The sequence below is a fragment of the Engystomops pustulosus genome, chromosome 9 (genome assembly GCF_040894005.1).
Source record: "Engystomops pustulosus chromosome 9, aEngPut4.maternal, whole genome shotgun sequence".
Classification (NCBI taxonomy): Eukaryota; Metazoa; Chordata; class Amphibia; order Anura; family Leptodactylidae; genus Engystomops; species Engystomops pustulosus.
The window spans coordinates 87,437,705-87,458,853 of record NC_092419.1 but is presented as its reverse complement, the minus strand read 5'-3'; the positions used below and the strand labels follow the sequence as shown (position 1 = coordinate 87,458,853).

At 40.2% G+C, this 21,149-nt stretch overlaps 1 protein-coding gene across 1 annotated transcript in view; it reads right to left on the bottom strand.

Annotated features, from left to right (window-relative positions):
• Nucleotides 1-21,149, bottom strand: part of ASTN2 (astrotactin 2) — a 377,384-nt gene that overhangs the window by 306,845 nt on the left and 49,390 nt on the right. Inside the window, exon 2 of the mRNA XM_072124956.1 lies at nt 3,815-4,002. Within this exon, the coding sequence (XP_071981057.1) occupies nt 3,815-4,002 (188 nt within the window). The remainder of the gene's footprint in view (nt 1-3,814; nt 4,003-21,149) is intronic.

Here is a 21,149-nt window from a genome sequence, read left to right as displayed (position 1 = left end):
GAGAAAGCCATCTCGTTTCTAAGGGACAACATGGCTTATGAGAAATTATCTTCACACAGGAATAATAACATCCAATTGCAGAAATGTTTACATATGTCAAATGAATTAAATTAAATGTAAATGCCCAGATGGGAATAACCCTTTAATGTCAAATAAAGAATTTTCGGGGATATTTTTCACCTTTCTCTAAGCTGCTGTTATAAGTTAGCCTTTTCGTTGCTGAAAAGTTCGAATCCATCAGAAAAATATATCAAGAGAAAGTGATACAAAAACGGAGACAAAAATACTTCTACCTTTAGCCTTTAGTGCACTTTTACTGACACTGAACAAAGTTTTTCAGATTTGTCTTTCAAGAGAAAAAACAGGTTTTTTTTCAAGTCTTCAATAATAAAGAAATGTTACCCCTGAGGTCTTCCCTTCATTGTGGAAACATCAGTGAGAGTCAAGTCCTGGCTATACAAAGGATGGTTAACACATTAAACTCCATTCGTTCATTGATATCAGTTGTGACATCTCATCCGCTTTTACACCACCCACGTAACAACAATTTTTACAGAATCCAAGACAATGTAATCAATGTTCCTGACAATTTCATTAGAAACTTCGGACAGCACAGGTTTATGTTTCTTATGTAAGAACCTTTTATCTGTAGTTTATCAAGAACCTTTACTTTATAAAAATTGCCTTGTCATTTTGCGGCACTGAACTACCAAGACATTTATACCTATAACTGCATTTGGAAAGGCTTCTATTTTGACACTGTCATCGTCCAAGAGTAAATTGATACAAATGTATACTCTCTGAGAAGTAGATGGTCTCCAGCCCCGATAAGTGAACACTAAACGTATTGTTTCGGTTACCAGCCAAGTGATTATAATTATAAGTTCTAAAGCCCAAATCTGTAAGACTTAATGACCAGCTTTTTATTTCGCTTTTACCTCTTGGCAGCCATAACTTTCTTTTCTTTTTCTTTGACGTTACTTTATAAAACCTTGGTTTATGAAGGTTTTATGAAATATTTTGTGGCTGTATGAACATAGTTATGCATGTTCGCATTTTACACTTAATAAACAGTTGTATTAAAAGGGACATCCACTTTTAGCAAATTTATATTGTTTGCGTGATTTAACCCCTTAACGCCGCAGCCCTTTTTCGTTTTTGCATTTTCATTTTTCACTCCCCACCTTCAAAAATCTATAACTTTTTTATTTTCCATGTACAGAGCTGTCTGGTGACTTATTTTCTACGTAATAAATTACACTTCAAAATGGTCGTATTTAATATTCCATGCCATTTACTGGGAAGCAGGAAAAAAAATTCCAAATGCAGTGAAATTGCTGAAAAAATGCAGTTGTGCCGTTTTCTTGTGGGCTTGGATTTGACAGCTTTCACTGTGCGCCCCAAATGACATGTCTACTTTATTCTTTGGGTCGGTGCAATAATGGAGAAACTAAATGTGTATAGGTTTTATAATGTTTTCATAAATTTACAAAAATTAAAACCTCCTGTACAAATTTTTTTTTTTTATTTTGCCATCTTCTGCCACTAATAACTTTTTCATACTTTAGTGTACAGAGCTAGGGGTGGTGTAACTTTTTGCGACTCTTGATGAAGTTTTCAATGCTAGCATTTTTAGGGCTGTACAGCCTTCTGATCCCTTTTATAGGATTTTTATATATTTTTCAAAATGGCAAAAAAGTGCCATTTTCAAATTTGGGCGCTATTTTCCATTACAGGGTTAAACGCAGTGAAAAACAGTTATTATATTTTGATAGATGGGGCATTTTCGGACACAGCGATACCTAATGTGTTTATCACCCAATCCTTTCTCGAGATGTAAAACTGAGAGCTATTAGTTACAGCTTGCTCAAAGTGACATTAGTGAAGGACTTGCACCCTCGAAATGCAGCAGGTGGTTGTTAAGCAGTTCATTTATCAGAAAGATTAACAGTGCGTATAAAAAAGTACAACTGATATCTAATATAAGTGCCATTTTTTAGGAGACACTTTGCTCCTGCCTATATGAGAATAAAATCAATCAGAGTTCCAGACTCTTCAGCCACTGTATGTCCAATCATGTATGTCCAATCAGACCAATCAGTAGTGGATTAGTAAAAAGGCGGTTTGGGTGGTAGCCCAGGGCAAAACCCTTTTAGGGGGCCCGTGGCCACCCAGACCAGCCCCAAATTTAATACTGAGTAGGACCTTCACCCATAAAATTCTCATACATCTGTTTGGACTCTCAATACACATATACATAAGAGCCATTTCAGGACCTTTCAAGGTCAGAGTCACACACGGGAGTGTAGGAGAGTCTCTTGAGGACTCCCTGGAACACTGCGGGAGATGACGGTACTAGCCGCAACCCGGGAACGGAATCTAAGTGGCCCCTGGTCTTCGCCAGAGCCCCCGCAAAGCGGGATGGTCTTGCTGCGACAGGGGTGCCACCAGGTCATTCCACGGGTGCGACTAGGCCCGCAGTGGCAGCCAAGGTAGGGACATAGGAAAGGCAGGACCTGGGGAAGGCAGGACCTGGGGAAGGCAGGACCTCGGGATGGCAGGACCTCGGGATGGCAGGACCTCGGGATGGCAGGACCTCGGGATGGCAGGACCTCGGGATGGCCTCCGGGATACAGGACCGTCTCAGGAGTACAGGACCTCAGGATGGCCACCGGGATACAGGAGCATCTCAGGAGTACAGGAGCATCTCAGGAGTACAGGACCGCCACAGGAACACAGGACCGCCACAGGAGCACAGAGGACGCCACAGTAACACAGAGGACGCCACAGGAACACAGAGGACGCCACAGGAACACAGAGGACGCCACAGGAACACAGAGGACGCCACAGGAACACAGAGGACGCCACAGGAACACAGAGGACACCACAAGAACACAGGAATGCCACAGGAACACGGGAAACACGTCTGGAAATGGATAGGAGGCTTTCACTTCAGTAGAATGACTTGAAGATCCGGCAGGGGATGCGGGGAGCCGCCGGGTGATATAGGAGCCTGGAAGTAGCCAGCACCAATGAGAAAGATGCTGGCCCTTTAAGTTCCTGGAGAGTCTGTGCGCCCTAGCAGCAGGCGCGTGGGGCCTAGCCAGGAAGCAGGCCCGCGGCCTGGACGGGACCGCAGCGGAGCCATCAGGAGCCGGGGGAGGTGAGTATGGACCCAGGGGAGTGGGGACAGTGGCAGAGGTGACCACAGATGAGGGCACAGGTGCACCCGTGATCCGTACCGAGGATTGCAGCTGTAACCGTGACAGCCAGAAGGGACACATCCCCCATTTCTGAAGAAGCTGATTCTAGTACCATATGTAGGAAATGAATTCTGGACTTGTATGAGCTATAATATTCATAAAGCCCAGGGCCTATTGCAGCCTTAATCCACCTCTGAGAACAATGTTGAATACCACACGCATGCAAAGTGTCAAAGACTATTCTTTGGTTCATATTTGATTTCTCTCTTAAATATATTCTATATTCTGCATTTCTATCAACACAGACCAAAGGTCATGAAGGTGTCTCCACCCAAGCTCTAAGAGGTTAGAAACAGCTTTGAGCGGAGAGCAAATTGAAGATGCCGATGAGAGCTACTGAAAATAAAGAAAACTGTATCTATTGATTTCTACAAAGGTTAAAAGGTGATGTATGCAAATAATAAAATACTATCGTGTTGAGAAATGCATAAACGTGAAAATTAGCCCTGAATATCAATGACTATTGGCACACACCATAAATGTTTAACTCCTGGATAATTCACTTTCCATTGGACATCAATCACATTAGACATACATAAAATGTCTCTTACCATGACGGAGACATGTAGAACGTGGAGCTGTTCATCTAACTCTTGCACCGGCTCTTGCACAGTTGGGGGAGTGCTAAATGTAGTGTATTCCTTCATACGAAGAGATACGTGAAAGTAAAGTGTGCCATTTTCCAGCCACTTCTGGGTCCAGTGTACAAGAGAAATGTCTTCACTACTCCCGGACATCTCTGAAAACATAGAAATACAAGAAAAAAAATATAAGTATGGTGTAGCATCTATAAAAATGTTCTGTTGATTCCCTTTTAAGAATATCTACCTAATGCATCCAGAGTTAGTGGTCACAAGTGTCCACTAACGCCTGCAACTGTCACACACTTTATGAGTAAAAGCGAAACTAGGAAGATGGTACCAGGACACGGTAGTAAGTTGGTAGAAGACATAGTCAGACAGGAAGAAATCCATCATGATAAACCAGGACAACTTTTAAAATTATGCTAATAAGGCAGAAAGGGATCTGTGGCATGCCCCCTACCCTTTTTCCACTGTGTCTGATTACAGCAGGTGGAGGGAGGGGGAAGTGCTTCGGGAGCAGGGGGAGGTGGAAGTGTGTCTATAAACTGTAACATCCTGTGAAGCTTGGAGGGGCTCTGGTAATGCCCCCCCCCCCCCAGGACCCTTCGGGATCATTAGCGCATTTAAAAAAAATTGATTTTAGAAGGAAGGAAGCTATGGTTACCCTAAGCGTCATTTTAAACATTCGACTCCATCTTTTTTCCATATTCTGTCTTTTCTCAGTGCTCTTATTTGGTTTGGATGATTGTCATATTGATATAAACGTTTGTTAGTCGTGATGAATATGTACAGATGGTAGACTTATAACGTATCACCTCCTGGCTCGCTTCCAGGAGCCGCTTGCATATTTTAATACTCTATTATTATCTTTTATCTGCACATCACCACCGTATTTTCCGTTGCTCTACAGCATCTTCTACAGATTGAACAGAATAGTGATAACACCACAGGAACACATATTGAAACAGTTAAGATGTTTCTAATCTAACAAGAGATTACAATAAAAAGGCAAATAAGATGAGTGAGACAAAAGCCTCGTGTCTATCCGCAAGGATGAAAGCTGGAGCAGTAAACAAGGGATAACGATTTGGTGAAAAGGAGATGGTTCATTAGATGTTCATTACTGAACTGTGGGTGCTGAGTACTTAGGGGCTTGGTACCATGGAGAGACTTATTATAGAAAGCTTTGTGTTCTGGAACATCACTGGTGGAAGGGACCTCCTTACAGATGGAGCAGAAGAGACGTGTAAGTAAACACAAAGAAAATGAGTTTAGAAAAATCTGGAAGACAAATAGTAGTAGTAAAGCTGAATTTTTGTGGTCTCTGTGACAGTCATATTTTAAAAATGTTGGGTTGTTATAAGAACCAGGATGAACAATAAAGCACCTCCTGACGAAGCATCAGTGCAAAACGCGTGTCGGGGAGGACTATTTGGCCTCCCTTTGACTGCCTAGTGTCTGCCACCATGCTTTCGGGCAAGTGTGCTATAGATACCATATATACGCGAGTATAAGCCTAGTTTTTCAGCACAAAATTTGTTCTCTTAAACCCTAGAAAAAAATAGTCAAAACTCACCTTTCCAACATTACCTGTAGGTCCTATGCTTGTTTCGATGCTCTGGTGCCGCCACGGGTCCGTCGAATCCTCTTCAGGTTTTTCCGCTTCTCTTCGGGTCCCCTCGCGATGCCGGCAGCTCACAAACAATTACATCGGCAAGCAGCTGACGTAATTCTGTGTGCCGGCCGAGCGCAAAGAGGAGCGGAAGAATCCGAAGTAGGACCCGCGGCAGCATCGGAGACAGACTGGGCAGGCTATATACTACAGGGGCTGGGCAGGCTGTATACTACAGGGTCTCACAGGCTATATACTACAGGGGTCTTGCTGGCTATATACTGGGAGGCTGTGACCAATGCATTTCCCACCATCAGCTTATACTCGAGTCAATAAGTTTTCCCAGTTTTTTGTGTTGAAATGAGGGGTCTTGGCTTATACTTGGGTCAGCTTATACTCGAGTATATAGGGTATATGGAATTTTTAATGCCGGAAGGTACCTCCGGTTCATCTTATTATTTGTTTCATTGCACTATTGCCACTTTACCCCTATTGGTCTTACTGTTGGACTGACTACTTTCTTAAATTTTGGGCATACTTTGACTATGGGGCATATGGAAGGTACTTGTTTCCCGTGTATTTCCCCTGTATGATGTCTTTGATCTTCCCATTTATGAGACATAAATGTGCATAAATTTGTGTAGAATTTCAATAAAGGATAAGTATATTTTTATTGATAGCTTTGCAGCTCTTTCTCTTGGTATTTTTAACAATATTGCTTAACTGCAGACACCTTTGATAACTGTTACAGATTATCATTGTAGCCTGGGGCTGAAGTAGAGTAAATTACCAACATCCGGAGGGGTCGTCTGTAAGTCAGATGCTCTTAAGTAGGGGACCACCTGTATTATAAGTAGTAGCAAACTATATAGATGAAGTTGTTGTAATATACAGTGACAATTCTGAAGCATCTTTTCTGTGTAGTACAAATCCATTAATTACTCCTGAAATTTCACTTCATTGTATCTGTGTATTTACAGTACAATGCTACATTCACGCGACCGTTGGGGGTGGGGGCATATATATGGCCGCAAGCTTGCAATGGAATGGGGGGATGCGCGCTCTGGAATGGGACGGAATGTCCTATCTTTTCCTGTATTATGGCGCCGTATACGGCCAGAATAAAGCCGTATGCACATAACAGAAAAGACCATACAGTTGTGTGCATGAGGCCTAAGACCCCTTTCCACTGCCTCTTCTCGGTTGATACACAATGTAAAGCTGTCAAGGGTAAAAGACAGAAGTCCTGTGTTATTCACACGGCTGCATACACATGGTGCAGCAGACCTGTTACAGATACATACAGAATTGTATCATGTTGTGACCCCATATTGTACAACTGCTGCAGCCTTCCCTTCTTATCTTGAATAGGACTCTTAGAAGACAGGGAACCATAACTTTGGATCTGTGGCACCTAGAGCCACAGTTTTTTAACCCCTTAACGCTCTGCGCCGTAGCTCTACGGCGCAGAGGTGAAGGGAATGTGTGAAGTGGGCTCACGGGCTGAGATCTCTTCATACACAGGTGGGGGTTGTTGCATATTGCAGCAAACCCCCACGGCTAATAACCGCGGATGGTGCTTGCACCAATTGCGGCTATTAACCCTTCCGATGGCACTGGTAAAGTCGCCGCATTTAAAAGACGGCGGAGCACGGGCGCTGCCATCTTTCTTCCGATCGTCGCTCCCCCGAACGTCATCAGGGGGCGGCGATCGGTTGCCATGAAAGCCTTGGGCCTCACGAATGGTTTCTGCAGATTCGTTACAATGAGCCAGTGGCTCATTGTAACGGATCCCATGCAAAAACGCCATATACTGCAATACAATTGTATTGCAATATATATGGTAGGAACGATCTGACCATCTAGGGTTAATGTACCTTAGAGGGTCTAAGAAATAGTGAAAAAGAAAAAAAAAAGTTAAAAAATTAATAAAATATAAAAAATTCAAATCACCCCCCTTTCCCAGAACTGATATAAAACATAATAAACAGTAAAAATCACAAACACATTAGATAACGCCGCGTCCCAAAATGCCCGATCTATCAAAATATAAAAACGGTTATAACCGGCGGTGACCTCAGAGACGGGAAATGGCGCCCAAATGTCCGAAATGCTACTTTTACACCATTTTACATCACATAAAAATGGAATAAAAGTGATAAAAATGTCGCACAGTCCTCAAAATAGTAGCAATGAAAACTTTGGCTCATTTCACAAAAAATGACACCTCCCCAGCTCCGTGTACTAAAGTATGAAAAAGTTATTAGCGTCAGAAGAAGGCGAAAATTGATTTTTCTTTTTTGTACACATTCGTTTAGTTTTTGAAAATGTATTAAAACGCAATAAAACCTATATAAATTTGGTATCAGCGCGATCACACCAAACCAAAAAATAAAGTAGAGGTGTTATTTAGAGCGAACAGTCAAAGTCGTAAAAACTGAGCCCACAAGAACGTGACGCACATACGTTTTTTTTTATTTTTCCACATTTGGAATTTTTTTACAGCTTCCCAGTACACGGCATGTTAAAATAAATAACATTACATGAAAATAAAATTTGTTACACACAAAAGAAGCCCTCACACAGCTCTGTACATGGAAAAATTAAAAAGTTATGGATTTTTGAAGGTGGAGAGCGAGAAATGAGCGAAAAAAAAACCTGCGTCCTTAAGGGGTTAAAGCACAGTCACTGTAAACATGAACATCTTATTGATAAAAATTCAAGGTATTGTGATTTTAGGGATTACAAAGAAAGAGATAACAGCAGTCAGGAATGGAAACATCATATACAGATTCCACTTCTAACTGTGTATTTAACTGTTGATATATTTAGTTCCCTAACACCTTGAGCCATGATTGATGCAGGGCTGTAACCATGAGATTCCCCTGAACCATGGTTCTAATTTTCAGAGATCCAAAGTAATGCACAAAGTTATGACACAGATCAAAAGCAACCAGAACTTTACTTCCATAGCTCCATAGGACGTACAAGGCAAGTCAGGGAATGTGTTATGACAAAAAGCCCCCCTCCCTAAGAAGGTCCCCAAACTGTCCCATACCTGCTTATACATATTCCCCTTCCCCTGACTTCTGCTATACAGTAATGGAGGAAGACTGTGCTATCTACATTGCTAGTCCTGCCTGGGATCATTGTATCGACCAGGAGGAGCAGATTGTTATAATAATAATAATTCCTTTACTTATATAGCGTACACAGATTACACAGAGAATGCCAAATCTGTCCCTGTCCCCACTGGGGCTCAAAATCTAATCAACCTACCAGTATGTTTTGGAGTATGGGAGGAAACCGGAGGAAACCCAAGTAAACACAGAGAGAACATACAAACTCTTTGCAGATGTTGACTCTGGGAACCCAGGACCCCAGTGCTGCAAGGCTGTAGTGCTAACCACTGAGCCACCGTGCTGCCCTAACACATTGGGGCACATTTACTTACCCGGTCCTGTCGCGATCCCGCAGTGTGTTGTCCGACGAGGATTCCGGCGTCCAATTTCCTGCAGGTGTTGCTTCTGCGCCGAGGTCCACCGGAGTTCAACATCTTCTTCCAGGTGCATGTAAGTGCTGATCTTGCGACACATTTCATTTTTTAAATTCTGCATTTTTTCTGAATTCGTAGGGTTGTCTGACGGCCACGGCCCCCGATTTCTGTTGCGCGCAATCCGATTGTGTGCGCCAAAAACCCGGGGCAATTCGGCGCAAAACGGAAATATTCAGGAAAACCCGGCGGAATCCCTGTCCGTGAACCTTAGTAAATGTGCCCCATAGTACTACATGGAAAGGACATGCTATAGAGCAGGAGAAGCTAGAAAGATTATACATAGGGTCATTTATCTTAAGTCCTAACATTTGTGCATGTCTTTTTGGCGGGTTTTCTTGTTTGATTTATCTTAGAAGTTGATATATATAAGGGAGCTGGGTCTGTGGGTTTTTGCACCTTTTTATTCAAAAGTCACAAGTTTTTTTGCAATCTCTTCTAAAGTTTTTCATACCTATGATCTGGACTGGAGTTAATTTGTGATTTTTTTTTTGTTTATACGGTTTTATATGCCATATATATATATTTAAATATATATCAGATGCAACACTGAATAATTTGTGTGTCTCTAACTTTGCTAGGCAAGTGGAAAAATTGCAAATTTTGACGCAAATATGCAAATGTGCCTCAAAAAAGTCAGAAGGAGTCCAGAGGGCAGTTTTATTTCTTGATTGACAGTTGTCTCTACAGGTAAAGCTGTTAGTCAATAAATCACTGCAACCGCAGGACTGGTGAAAACGGTAAAAGCTGAGATTTTAAAAAATCAAATGCAAATTCTGCTGAATATTATACACATATATATAAAACTTTATACCATCTGCCGAGCTCCTACTAATAAGCTAAATAAAGTTTTAAAATGTAAAAATTAAACATTTACATTTTAAAAAGCTTAACAAACATAAACTGAATTAGCACGAGCGCATCCCACACTTTGGAAACTATTTGACACATTCTAATTAAACACTGGGTAACACTGCAAACAAAATGCACAATTACATCTTCGTCGTACAATTTAGTTTAAAATGAAAAAAATTTAAATAAACATAATTAAAAAGTCATACACATGGTAGCAATTAAAACTACAACTACAGTAACCCCGAACATTTTAATTTTTAAATAAAACATAACATTTTTTACATTCGCTATGACCATAATTGTTAAAACCCACAGAATAAAGTTAATATTCCATTTCTATTAGCTGAATGGAGTAAATAAGAAAAGCCTCAAAAATTGGTATACCGTATATACTTTTCTTTTCCCGGGGGGAAATTTACTAATGTGCAGTTGCCTGTGTATAGTGCAGAGGGCGCCAGATCCAGGATTTCTGGCACCTGTTCTTCATGAATCCGCCCCCCGCCCCAATCACTGCTTCGACCGAGTGCACCACCTTTTTTTAATGCACCTTTAACATGGAGCACCGGAACACCCCCAACAGTGCATAAATTTGTGACGCATGAAGAATAGTGCAGACGCACCACAAAACGGCACAAATGTGGCACGGACATTTCTTAAAAGTCCAACAGAAAATTGGCGCACGGCCCTTGGTAAATGTGCCCCAATCCCCTTTTTGAAAAAGTGTAACACATAAATATGATACATCTATAATCACTTTCTCCTGCGGAATAGAAGTAAGAAGTCGTTTTTACGGAATAGGGAAAACCTTAATACCAGATCTTACCACAAGTACATATATCACTGTTTACAAGTGCATTCTGTAAAATATTAAACTGTGTCATTAGAAAGTGCAACTGCTCCTGCAAAATACAAGCCCTCATATGGACTATTGATGTAAAAACATAGCAGGTAACTATAATACGAATTGGCATTGTTGGCTGTTGAAGGAACTCTCCCTAGTGGGGTGTACAGGTACATTTCAGCATTGCATTGTGGTACAGCAGACATTGCTTGTGTTTACTGCCTTCTTATGCCCTGTCATCAAGGCCTCAATTACGGCAGTGTGAGCGGGGCTTTACGTCTATGCATATCAGAGTGCTCGGTATGTGGAAACACACCTGTGTGATCTCAGAGCCCATGGACCATGCACAATGCAGTGGATGAGAGTCCTTGCATCACAGTAAACTATGATCAGCACCAACCCTGACACAGCTGGTACAGTCGGCAGACATGGACTCCTTGCACCATATTTTCTGATGATTAAAACACTTCTATCTACTGCACTACCCACGGTCCAAAGGATCTGAGCAAGTTAATTTGCAGGGGGTCTTAGGTAGAGTGTCTGGGTGACAATTTCAGGGAGTTTCAATATTAGTAAATCTCTTCACTGGTATCTGAACCAGTCATGGAGGAAAAACTAATTAGCATTGTATTTAGCAGGAAAGTTAGAGCCATATAGATCATTTTTTGGTTACCGTATTTTTTGGACTATAAGGCGCACCGGATTATAAGGCGCACCATCAGTAAATGCCTGCTAAAACGTCTAGTTTCATATATAAGGCGCACCAGATTATAAAGCACACCTGATTATTAGGATGAATGACCAGCAGGTGGCAGACCTGTGCACAGTTCAAGGCAGCTGTTGTCTGTAAGTACGGTTCATATATAAGGCGCACTGGACTATAAGACGCACCTTTGATTTCTAAGAAAATCAAAGGAATTTTTGTGCGCCTTACAGTCTTAAAAATACGGTAGTTGATAATGATTAGAGATGAGCGAGTATACTCGTCCGAGTATACTGCTCGGTCGAGTATTAGCATACTCGGACTGGCTCGTTACTCGGATGAGTATTTCCCCTGCTCGCAATCGAGCATTAAATTAAGTGAAGAACAGTGTTTTTATGGTTTAATAAAATATTCCAGATGTTTCCTGATGTTTTCCTTGTTAGAACACATTGAAATAACACTATTCTTCACTTTGCAGGTGTGCGCGCGTGTCTCCCGCTAGGTTCGGAGATGTTCAGAACATCTGGAATGTGAAGAATAGTGTTATTTCAATGTGTTCTGCACTTAAATGGTCCTGTGTTCACTGTTTTTAATGTTTTAATTCTATTCTTCACATTGCAGATGTGCACTCGTGTCTTCCGATAGGTTCGGAGATAGGTTCACTCCTGCAAAGTGAAGAATAGTGTTATTTCAATGTGTTCTTACAAGCAAAACATCAGGAAACATCTGGAATATTTAATTAAGCACTGTTCTTTTACTGTTCTGTTTTAGCAAAAAAATGCTTAAGTCTCCCATTGACTTCAATGGGGCTCGTTATTCGAGACGAGCACTCGAGCATCGGGAAAAGTTCGTCTCGCATAAGGAGCACCCAAGCATTTTAGTGCTCGCTCATCTCTAATAATGATGCGTTTAGAACTACCCACTCTTTTACTCCAACTATACTGTATATATAAAAACAATGGTTCTAAATACTGGGCCTTATTTACTAAGGGTCGCAGATCGCACTTTTGTCGGTTTCTTCAATGTTTTTTCTGGATTTGCGCAGTTTTTACAGGTATTTAACAGGGTTTTGCGCTGGGATCATCTTTTGGCACAGCTGCGCTGCTTCCATGCGACAGAAATTGGGGGGCTTGCCATCGGACAATGCGACTGATTCGCAGTGAGTGCGCAATTTAACTTACAAATTGTGTTGCAAGACAATGCACTTACATGCACCAGGAATAAGAAGGAGAACTCTGTCAGACCTGAGCAGGGAAGCGACACATGCAGAATATCGGGTGCACAATCTTAGTGAGTTACGGCACAGTGCATTGTAATCGGACAATGCACTTTCTGTGAACTCCGCGGACCGGGTAAGTAAATGAGCCCCATAGTCTCTGAATGGCTCTACCATCACCATAGACAGGGAGCAGTGAGACTGTAGCTCCCTCTGCCACAACATGTTGTAAACGCTGATAATTTGACCATGATCAGGAGGGGTCTGGATGCCTTTCCGGAGAGCAATAATATCCCATCTTATAAAACTTTTTGTTGATAGTTTCTGTTGATTCAGGGAGTTATTCTGACCACCATATTAGGGGACAAGAAGGAAATTTCCATCAGCTTTGCAGAGTTTTTTGCCTTCCTCTAGCTCAACACTGTATAATGTAGTAAACATTAATAATTGGAACTGATGTCTTTTTCTTACCTTATTAGCTACGAAACTATAATATTCACAGTTTGGATCTAGTCCACAGAGACAAATGTACATCTCTATAACTACACCATATCTGGATACAATACAGGAGGTCCCCTACTTAAGAACACCCGACTTACAGACGACCCCTAGTTACAAACGGGCCTCTGGATGCTGGTAAGTTACTGTACTTTAGCCCTAGTCTACAATAAACAGCTCTAACAGTTATCACAGGTGTCTGCAATGAAGCTTTACTATTAAGTATTATTATTATTATTATTATTATTATGAAAACTTAACATTTTTAAAATCCAATTGTCACAGGGACCAAAAAATTTTTTTGACTGGGGTTACAATTATAAAATATACAGTTCAGACTTACATACAAATTCAACTTATACAATTTCCCTCTTGTCAGTCACTCATAACTTAAAGGAGGTTCTCCACTTTCAGTAAATAATTGATATTGTTTGTGTAAGGAAAAGTTAGACAGTTTTCCGATATACTTTCTGTATCAATTCCTAGTGGTTTTGTTGTGCTTTTCTATTAATCTTATATATGTTTACTTGCAGTGGATAGAAATCTGTCCGTGGACATGTATGAACACTAGCTGTTACTATCACAGAGTAATCAGAGCTGTGGGATATAACGAGCTGTGCACCTGTGCGACCATGGTCAGATTTCTATCCACTGGGAGTAATCATAGAAGCTTTCTATAGCAGGACAGCAAGCAGAGATGTAGAAAACAGTGAGAAATTGATACAGAAAGTATATTGGAAAACTTTTCCTTACACAACCCTTATCAATTTTTGCTGAAAGTGTACAACCCCTTTAACTATACCATTTTTTGTCTGCTTCTAACACATCAAGCTCAAGATCTGAATATTCACTTGCCACCTAATAAATCCTCCCCTTGACAGCTGACATTGTTACAGGATGATCATTGTTATTCACTTAACTGTGTATTCCAGAAGTTTTAATGTTAAGGCTGATGAGTGTATATTGAAACATGAGACAAAATGGCAATAGTGACATTTGTATGAAAGGTCAAATATGCCTCACAACTGATGGCTTCACATTTTGATATAGTTACCGCTAGATGAATGTGTTCAATAAAAGTTTGTTTTCTGGGCATTCAAAAAAAAATGATACTGTACATTTTTAATATCCATCTTATGTGTTAATATTCTGGGTGCCTGTAGGTGTCCATAGATCTGAGGGTCTAGTGACTTGACCTCACCATTTGTTATTCTGTTTTGACATTGAATAATAGGGGACTGAAAATCTTAAATAAGTAGCCCCAGAGGTCTAATTTCTTCCCTTTATCTACTGGAATAATGAAGCGGGTCAAGGCTGTTGCCAATGATTTGCTGAGGATAGATTTGTTGGGTGAGACCTGTAGGAACCTGGTAAGCATCAGAACAGTAGCGTGGCATGGAATTAGGTCATTATTTGTCTTATTCTGAACAATTATATCCCATGGGAAATACTTTTCAAGGGGATTTATTTAATAGCAACTTCTACACTGGTATTTTTCAAGGAAACCTACCATCAGGAATCTTTACGTTCCTCCTAACATCCTAATCCCTAAACTATCTTTCTCTAATCCTTTAAAATTTTTAGCAAAGGCTATTGGGGCGTGGAGTAGACTCTCAGGGCAGTGAGAGCAAAGGCTGAAAGGGACCTATAAAGGTGGAACGGGTGGTAGGTGGATGTATGGGACATGAGGAAAGCTCTTTTTAGAGTGGAGCGTGGAGTAGCCGGACACACCGTAGCTACTCCACACCCCAGTAGCCTCCTTGCTCCTCCTACCCTGAGATCTTCAGCGCGCAGCTTCTCGTAGCTGCATGCACAGAACGCCGGCTTCTCGGATGATACTTTCACCCCCTACCTTCAAAAATCTATAACTTTTTCATTTTTCCATATACAGATCTGTATATATTTCTGCATAACAAATTGTATTTCTTAGTGATGGTATATATTATTCCATGCCTTGTTCTGGGAGGCGGGAATAAAATTCCAAATGTGGTAAAAATCGGTGAAAAAACGCATTTGCGCCATTTACTTGTTGCATCGGTTTTTATGGCTTTCACTGTGAGCTCCAAATAACAGCTCTACTATATTCTTTACTTTGGTACTTTAACAGGGATACTAAATTAATACAAGTTTTATTGTTTTAATACATTTAAAAAAAAATGAAAACCCTATGTGCGAAAAAAAATCTTCTGACTCTAATAACTTTTTCATATTTGGGTGTATGGAGCTGTGGAAGGTCTAATTTTTTTAGTGAGACGAGCTGACATTTTCATTATTATTTTATATCAGTGCTATGGTAAAGGGGGTTATTTTTGAACTCTTAGGTTCCATAAAATTTTGGGGGGCAATTTTTCCACATTATCTAGTACAATGCACAAATTGCACATTGTAACAGATCTGCAGAAACAAGACAGCTGTGGGCCTTATAAAGACCTTAGGCTGTAGAGATGAGCGAGCACTAAAATGCTCGAGTGCTCGTTACTCGGATTGAACTTTTCCCGATGCTCGAGTGCTCGTATTGAATAACGAGCCCCATTGAAGTCAATGGGAGACTCGAGCATTTTTCACTGAAAGAACACATTGAAAGAACACTAAAGAAAAACACATTGCATATGTTTGCAGATGTTTTCACCGAAAGAACACATTGAAAGAACACAGTGAGGAACACATTGCAGATGTTCCGTACATCTGCTAACTTATCGGAAGACCCGAACGTTGTTCTTAACAATAGTATATGAAGAACAATGGGGCAGATTTACTTACCCGCGGTGCCCCGGAGTTCATCATCTTCAACGTGGTGCATGTGAGTATGGCCGTGCGACCAATTTTTTTTTTTTTAAATTTGGTGGTTTTTACGAATCCATCGGGTTACCGTTCGGCCACGCCCCCCCATTTACGTTGCGTGCATGCCAGCGCCGATGCGCCGCAAACCAATCCCATGCGCCAAAATCCCGGGGCAATTCAGGGAAAATCGGCGCAAATCGGAAATATTCGGGTAACACGTCGGGAAAACGCGAATCGGGCCCTTAGTAAATGACCCCCAATATGTGTGAAGAATACATTGCAGATGTTTCCAGATGTTGGCAGCCAAAAAGCCAATCCAGCAAACTGATGCACCTAGCAACTAGCCATGGCTATGATTGGCAAGGGGTGTCCCCCTCGCCAATCATAGCCATGGCTGGTAGCCAGCAGTGTCACTTTGCAAGATTGGATGTTCAGTTGCCAACCCAGCAATATCCCCGGGTCGCGTGGCTGAACCACAAAACCAAACTTCATATCCGCTCCTCTGTAGTCATATGCCATTGTCATGTCTTAATAAAGTGCTCAAGTATTATATTCTATGAAAGAACTGTCTCTTCTAATAAATTATAAAAATATAAAAAGTCACCAAGGAGTTCTGCAACCATATAAAAGCACAAGGCTGCTGGTTACGCACATTTACATAGGTCACAGAACTCGGAGGTGACTCCTAATGTTCTTAGTAATTTACAGTAGGGGAATATTAATCCTTACAATACACGGCTCAGAAGAAAGAGCTTCATGTCGACTAAAGATTGATATAAAGAAGAAGGTCAGCGGCACCCGACTTGTGAATTATGATGTTCTTCAGCAGCTTTTAAAGATACAACTTCATATCTTTCAATCAACGCTTGACAGAAGAGAATGGATTTCATGACAGATGATCTGTTAGGATACATATCATTTGGCCACTATGTACATCTTTGCATAACTGTTAAATAATAAAAATCAGACTGTGAAGTATATAGAAATATATTTTGCATTGACATTTAGATGTAAATAAGTACTGTTAATATTCAGTACCAAATAAAACCAACCACCATACAGTGCTCGGCTTTTACCACCATATGGACCTAAATAAAACTGCTGTACTGAGCACAAATGCAAATAACGATATACAATTTTATCTCCACATCAAGTTCTATAAATTGTATAATATGAAATCAACAATTATTTTCATTTAACGGCATTGCTTCTGCATCAACGTGATTGCGATAATAGTTCTCTTAGTTAGTATGCCATAACATCAACTATCAAGAAAGTTTCAATAGTGTACAAATTGCTAAGGTTAGAATATGTTAAAATATGTGATTTTATATCTACTTGTTGCAAATAAAAAGCCATAAAACTTGTAATATCTCATTGTAAATGTGATTCTGCTTGCTCTGATCCTAAGTTTGACCAGATTTGCTTGGCCTCGCCATTGCCTGCCCTGACCTCGGACTGTCTTATTATTTTCTGTCTGAACCCTTTGACCCAGCATTGACCAGTAGCTAGCCTACTTACAAAAGTAGCAGCCTTGTGATTCAATCAAAGCAAAGCCCAAATCCTTGTACAAGGTTTTAAGAGTGAATACCGCCATGGTCAATCGAGTAACACCCTTGGAATGAGCCAAAAGTCAAGCTGCTCAGTGTTACATTCCTATAGCATTATGTTGACATTCAAAGGTGGTGAAGGAGTCAGCATCTAGGGAATCACCTTCACACTTCCCAAACACTATAATAGATCAAAAAATGATGCATGTCAAGCATATTGCATTTAAAATTATTTTACATACTCATGAAGCAACTTACATAATCAGTAGCACAACAGACAACCTGAGTAAGCAGAGAAGCCTTAGGATCAAGAGCTAGAATTACACTTACCTAGATGAGACACTAAACTACCAGACCTGTGGGTGGATTAGTATCCCAAATTCCGCTGACAGGTTTCCTTTAACCCCTTAACGCTGAAGCCACTTTTCACCTTCCTGACACGGCCCATTTTTTCAAATCTGCTCTGTGTCACTATAAGTGGTTATAACTTCGAAACGCTTTAACATATCCAAGTGATTTTGAAATTGTTTTATCGTGACACATTGTACTTCATGTTAGTTACAAAATTTTGGTGGTATGTTTTGCATTTATTTATGAGAAAATCAGATATTTGGTGAAAATTTGGAAAAATTCTCAATTTTCGAAATTCAAAATGTTCTACTTTTTCCACACATGAGTCATAACACCAGAAAACATAATAACTAACATTCACCAAATGTCTACTTTATACCTCCCTGGTTTTTTATACATACTATCATTTTTTTAGGAGGTTCTGGGGCTTTAAACGTTAGGTGCGATTTTTCACATTTTCATAAAAAAAGCTAAATCCTGCTATTGTGGGACCTGCTCAGGTTTGAAGTCACTTTGAGAGACCTGAATAAAAGTAAAACCCCATAAATTACCACATTATAGAAACTATACCCCTCAACGTATGTAAAACAACTTTTATGAAGTTTGTTAACCCTTTAATTGGTTTACAGGGGTTAAAACAAAATCGGATGCAATTTTGAATTTATTTTTTTTTTTTTTACTAAATGAATGTGTTTTTCATAAAATGTACAAATTCTCAGTGGATAAAATACCAAAACGCTCCACAAAATTTGATACCCAATCCCTCCCGTGTATAATAATACCCCATATGTGGTGGTAACCTGCTGTATGGGCACACGCCAGGGCATCGAAGGGAATCTGCGCCATTCAGAGCAGATTATGCATTGTCACTTTTTATTGGCTATACAATCTTTATTTTTTTTGGCAATTTGGACATATAAGGGCTTATTTTTTGCGACATGAGATGAACTTTACAAATACTTCATTTTAGTGGGTCTGTAGCTTTTTGATGAGATTTTAATAACTCTTTAATGTATGGAGAAAAAGAAAATTGTCAATTTTGGGTTCCTTTTTTTTTTGTATATTTTGGGGGTCGTACACCATACACTAAAAATACTATAATATTTTTATTCTCTAGATCACTACAATTACGGTGATACCTCATTTATATAGTTTTTTATATATTTTACAGGAAAAAAACTAATATAAAGAAAATCTCATTTGTTTTTGCACCGCCATCTTTTCGGAGATATAACTTTAATATTTTTTTGTTGACACAGCTAGTTTAGGGCTTATTTTTTTGTGTGTTGAGTTGTCCTTTCAATTAGTACCATTTTGGTGCACATAACTTTTTTTTTATCACTTTTTGGAACATTTTTGTGAAGGGATTTTATGAAAATTTACATTTTTGGCGAGTTTTTCGCGTTTTGTTATTACGGCGTTCACCAAGCGGGCCCAATAATGTTTCTGACTTATTGTACAGATTGTTACAGACGCGGTGATACCAAATATGTGGGGTATTTTGGAAATTTTCAGGTTTTTTCACTTTATTAGATGTGTATAGGGAATGTTTGTGTTTAGGGTGACTTTAACTTTATTTAATTAATTATTTTTATTCAAAAGTGTGTTATTAGTGTTTTTTTACCTTTTTTCTTTACTTTTACAGGTTAGCTTGAACAAGTGATCCATTGATCACTTGTTCAAGCTATTCTTCACCTAATACAGTGTAATACAGATGTATTACACTGTATTATGTGACACACTGAGCATGCTGCGCATGCTCAGTGTGTCACAGCCAGGCCCTGCCAGAAGGCACGGACCCGGCTCCCGGCAGGAGGATCGCGCAGCCCCGGGCACCGGCAGTCCCGGGGCTGTGATCGGAGCAGCGGACCTCCCCGGTAAGCGCCGCGGGGGGGGGTCCGATTCCAGCGAAAATGCCCCTGACATGCCGCGGTCAGCTTGCATGCGACAGCTTGTGGCGCCAGCTTGCATGCGACAGAAATCGGGGGCGTGGCCGTTGGACAACCCGACGGATTCAGAAAAACCGTGGAATTTAAAAACGGAATTGTGATGCAAGACGTGCACTCACATGCACCAGGAAGAAGCAGGTGAACTCCGGCGGACCTTGGCACAGAAGCGACGGATGCAGGAACTCGGGCGCACGATCTTAGTGAATCGCGCCGGACCCGGACGCACCGCGGGATCGCGACAGGGCCGGGTAAGTAAATCTGCCCCATTATGTTTTCCCAGTTATTTGGGGCAATATTAGGGACCTCGGCTTATACTCGGGTATACTTATACTCAAGTATATATGGTACACATTGGAATAATGTACCTTGCTCACATATTGATTGACCTAATTTTGTTCATAAATAAGAGTATCCTTTTATAAGCATGTCATGTACCATTGATTGATGTGTTTGTCTTCTGATGACAAGCTAGGTGCACCACTGCAGAGTCTACTAAACCTATACAGGAGCACTGGCGAGGAAATTCTAGAAAAGTAAAATTTTTATAATTCTTTTTAAGGGATTTTCAATTCCCAATTTTTTGTTTCACTTTCAAACAAACATTTCTTACATCAACAAACCTTCCAACCATTTATTGGCTAAAAATAATCCCTAGGACCTACCAGTAGGTGTAATGTAAAAATAGACATTTCCAGTAATATTAAAGTTATGCTACAACCTCCACATTGATGAAGAACTATTCATGACTTTTTTACAGACTGTTGATTATTTTACAGTCTTTCAAATGTTTTAATTCAATTCCACTTTTAATATGTCAGCCTAGTTTCTTCTACTTCTCATCATGAATGATTTCTAAAAAAAGACAGCAATGCAGATCCATAGAATGGAAGTAAATCAGCCAGTTAGTTCTACCTTCTATTTATGAGCAGATAATTCTACTTGTTGTCATCAGTTCTTTACGAGAACTGTACAAAGTCATAAAGATGAATAAAGTGAAATATAGCACAGTAAGTTGGACGAATGATGATTGTGAATTAGCTGTTATAAAAACATTCACTGGTAACAATCTCCTCTCCCACAACACTGAAAATGTACTCGGAAAGAAATACTGATGCTAAAGTTAAGGTCAATACATAGTGACAATGTTCAATGACATTTTTCCAACCTTGTAAATTGATTCACATGCAGTAAACAGCTAAGCAAAGTATACTAGTCATAAGACAACAAAGTCTATGCTTTTATTTAGAACCTAATAAAAAAAAAAAGAAATCTGGTCCTTGATGGCATTCTAGATGAACAACACAAAAAAAACAACATATTCAGGCACACCATTAATTAACCCCTTAAGAGGACCTGTCATCTGAAGTAATTCCTCACTTACTAGTCTTACCCC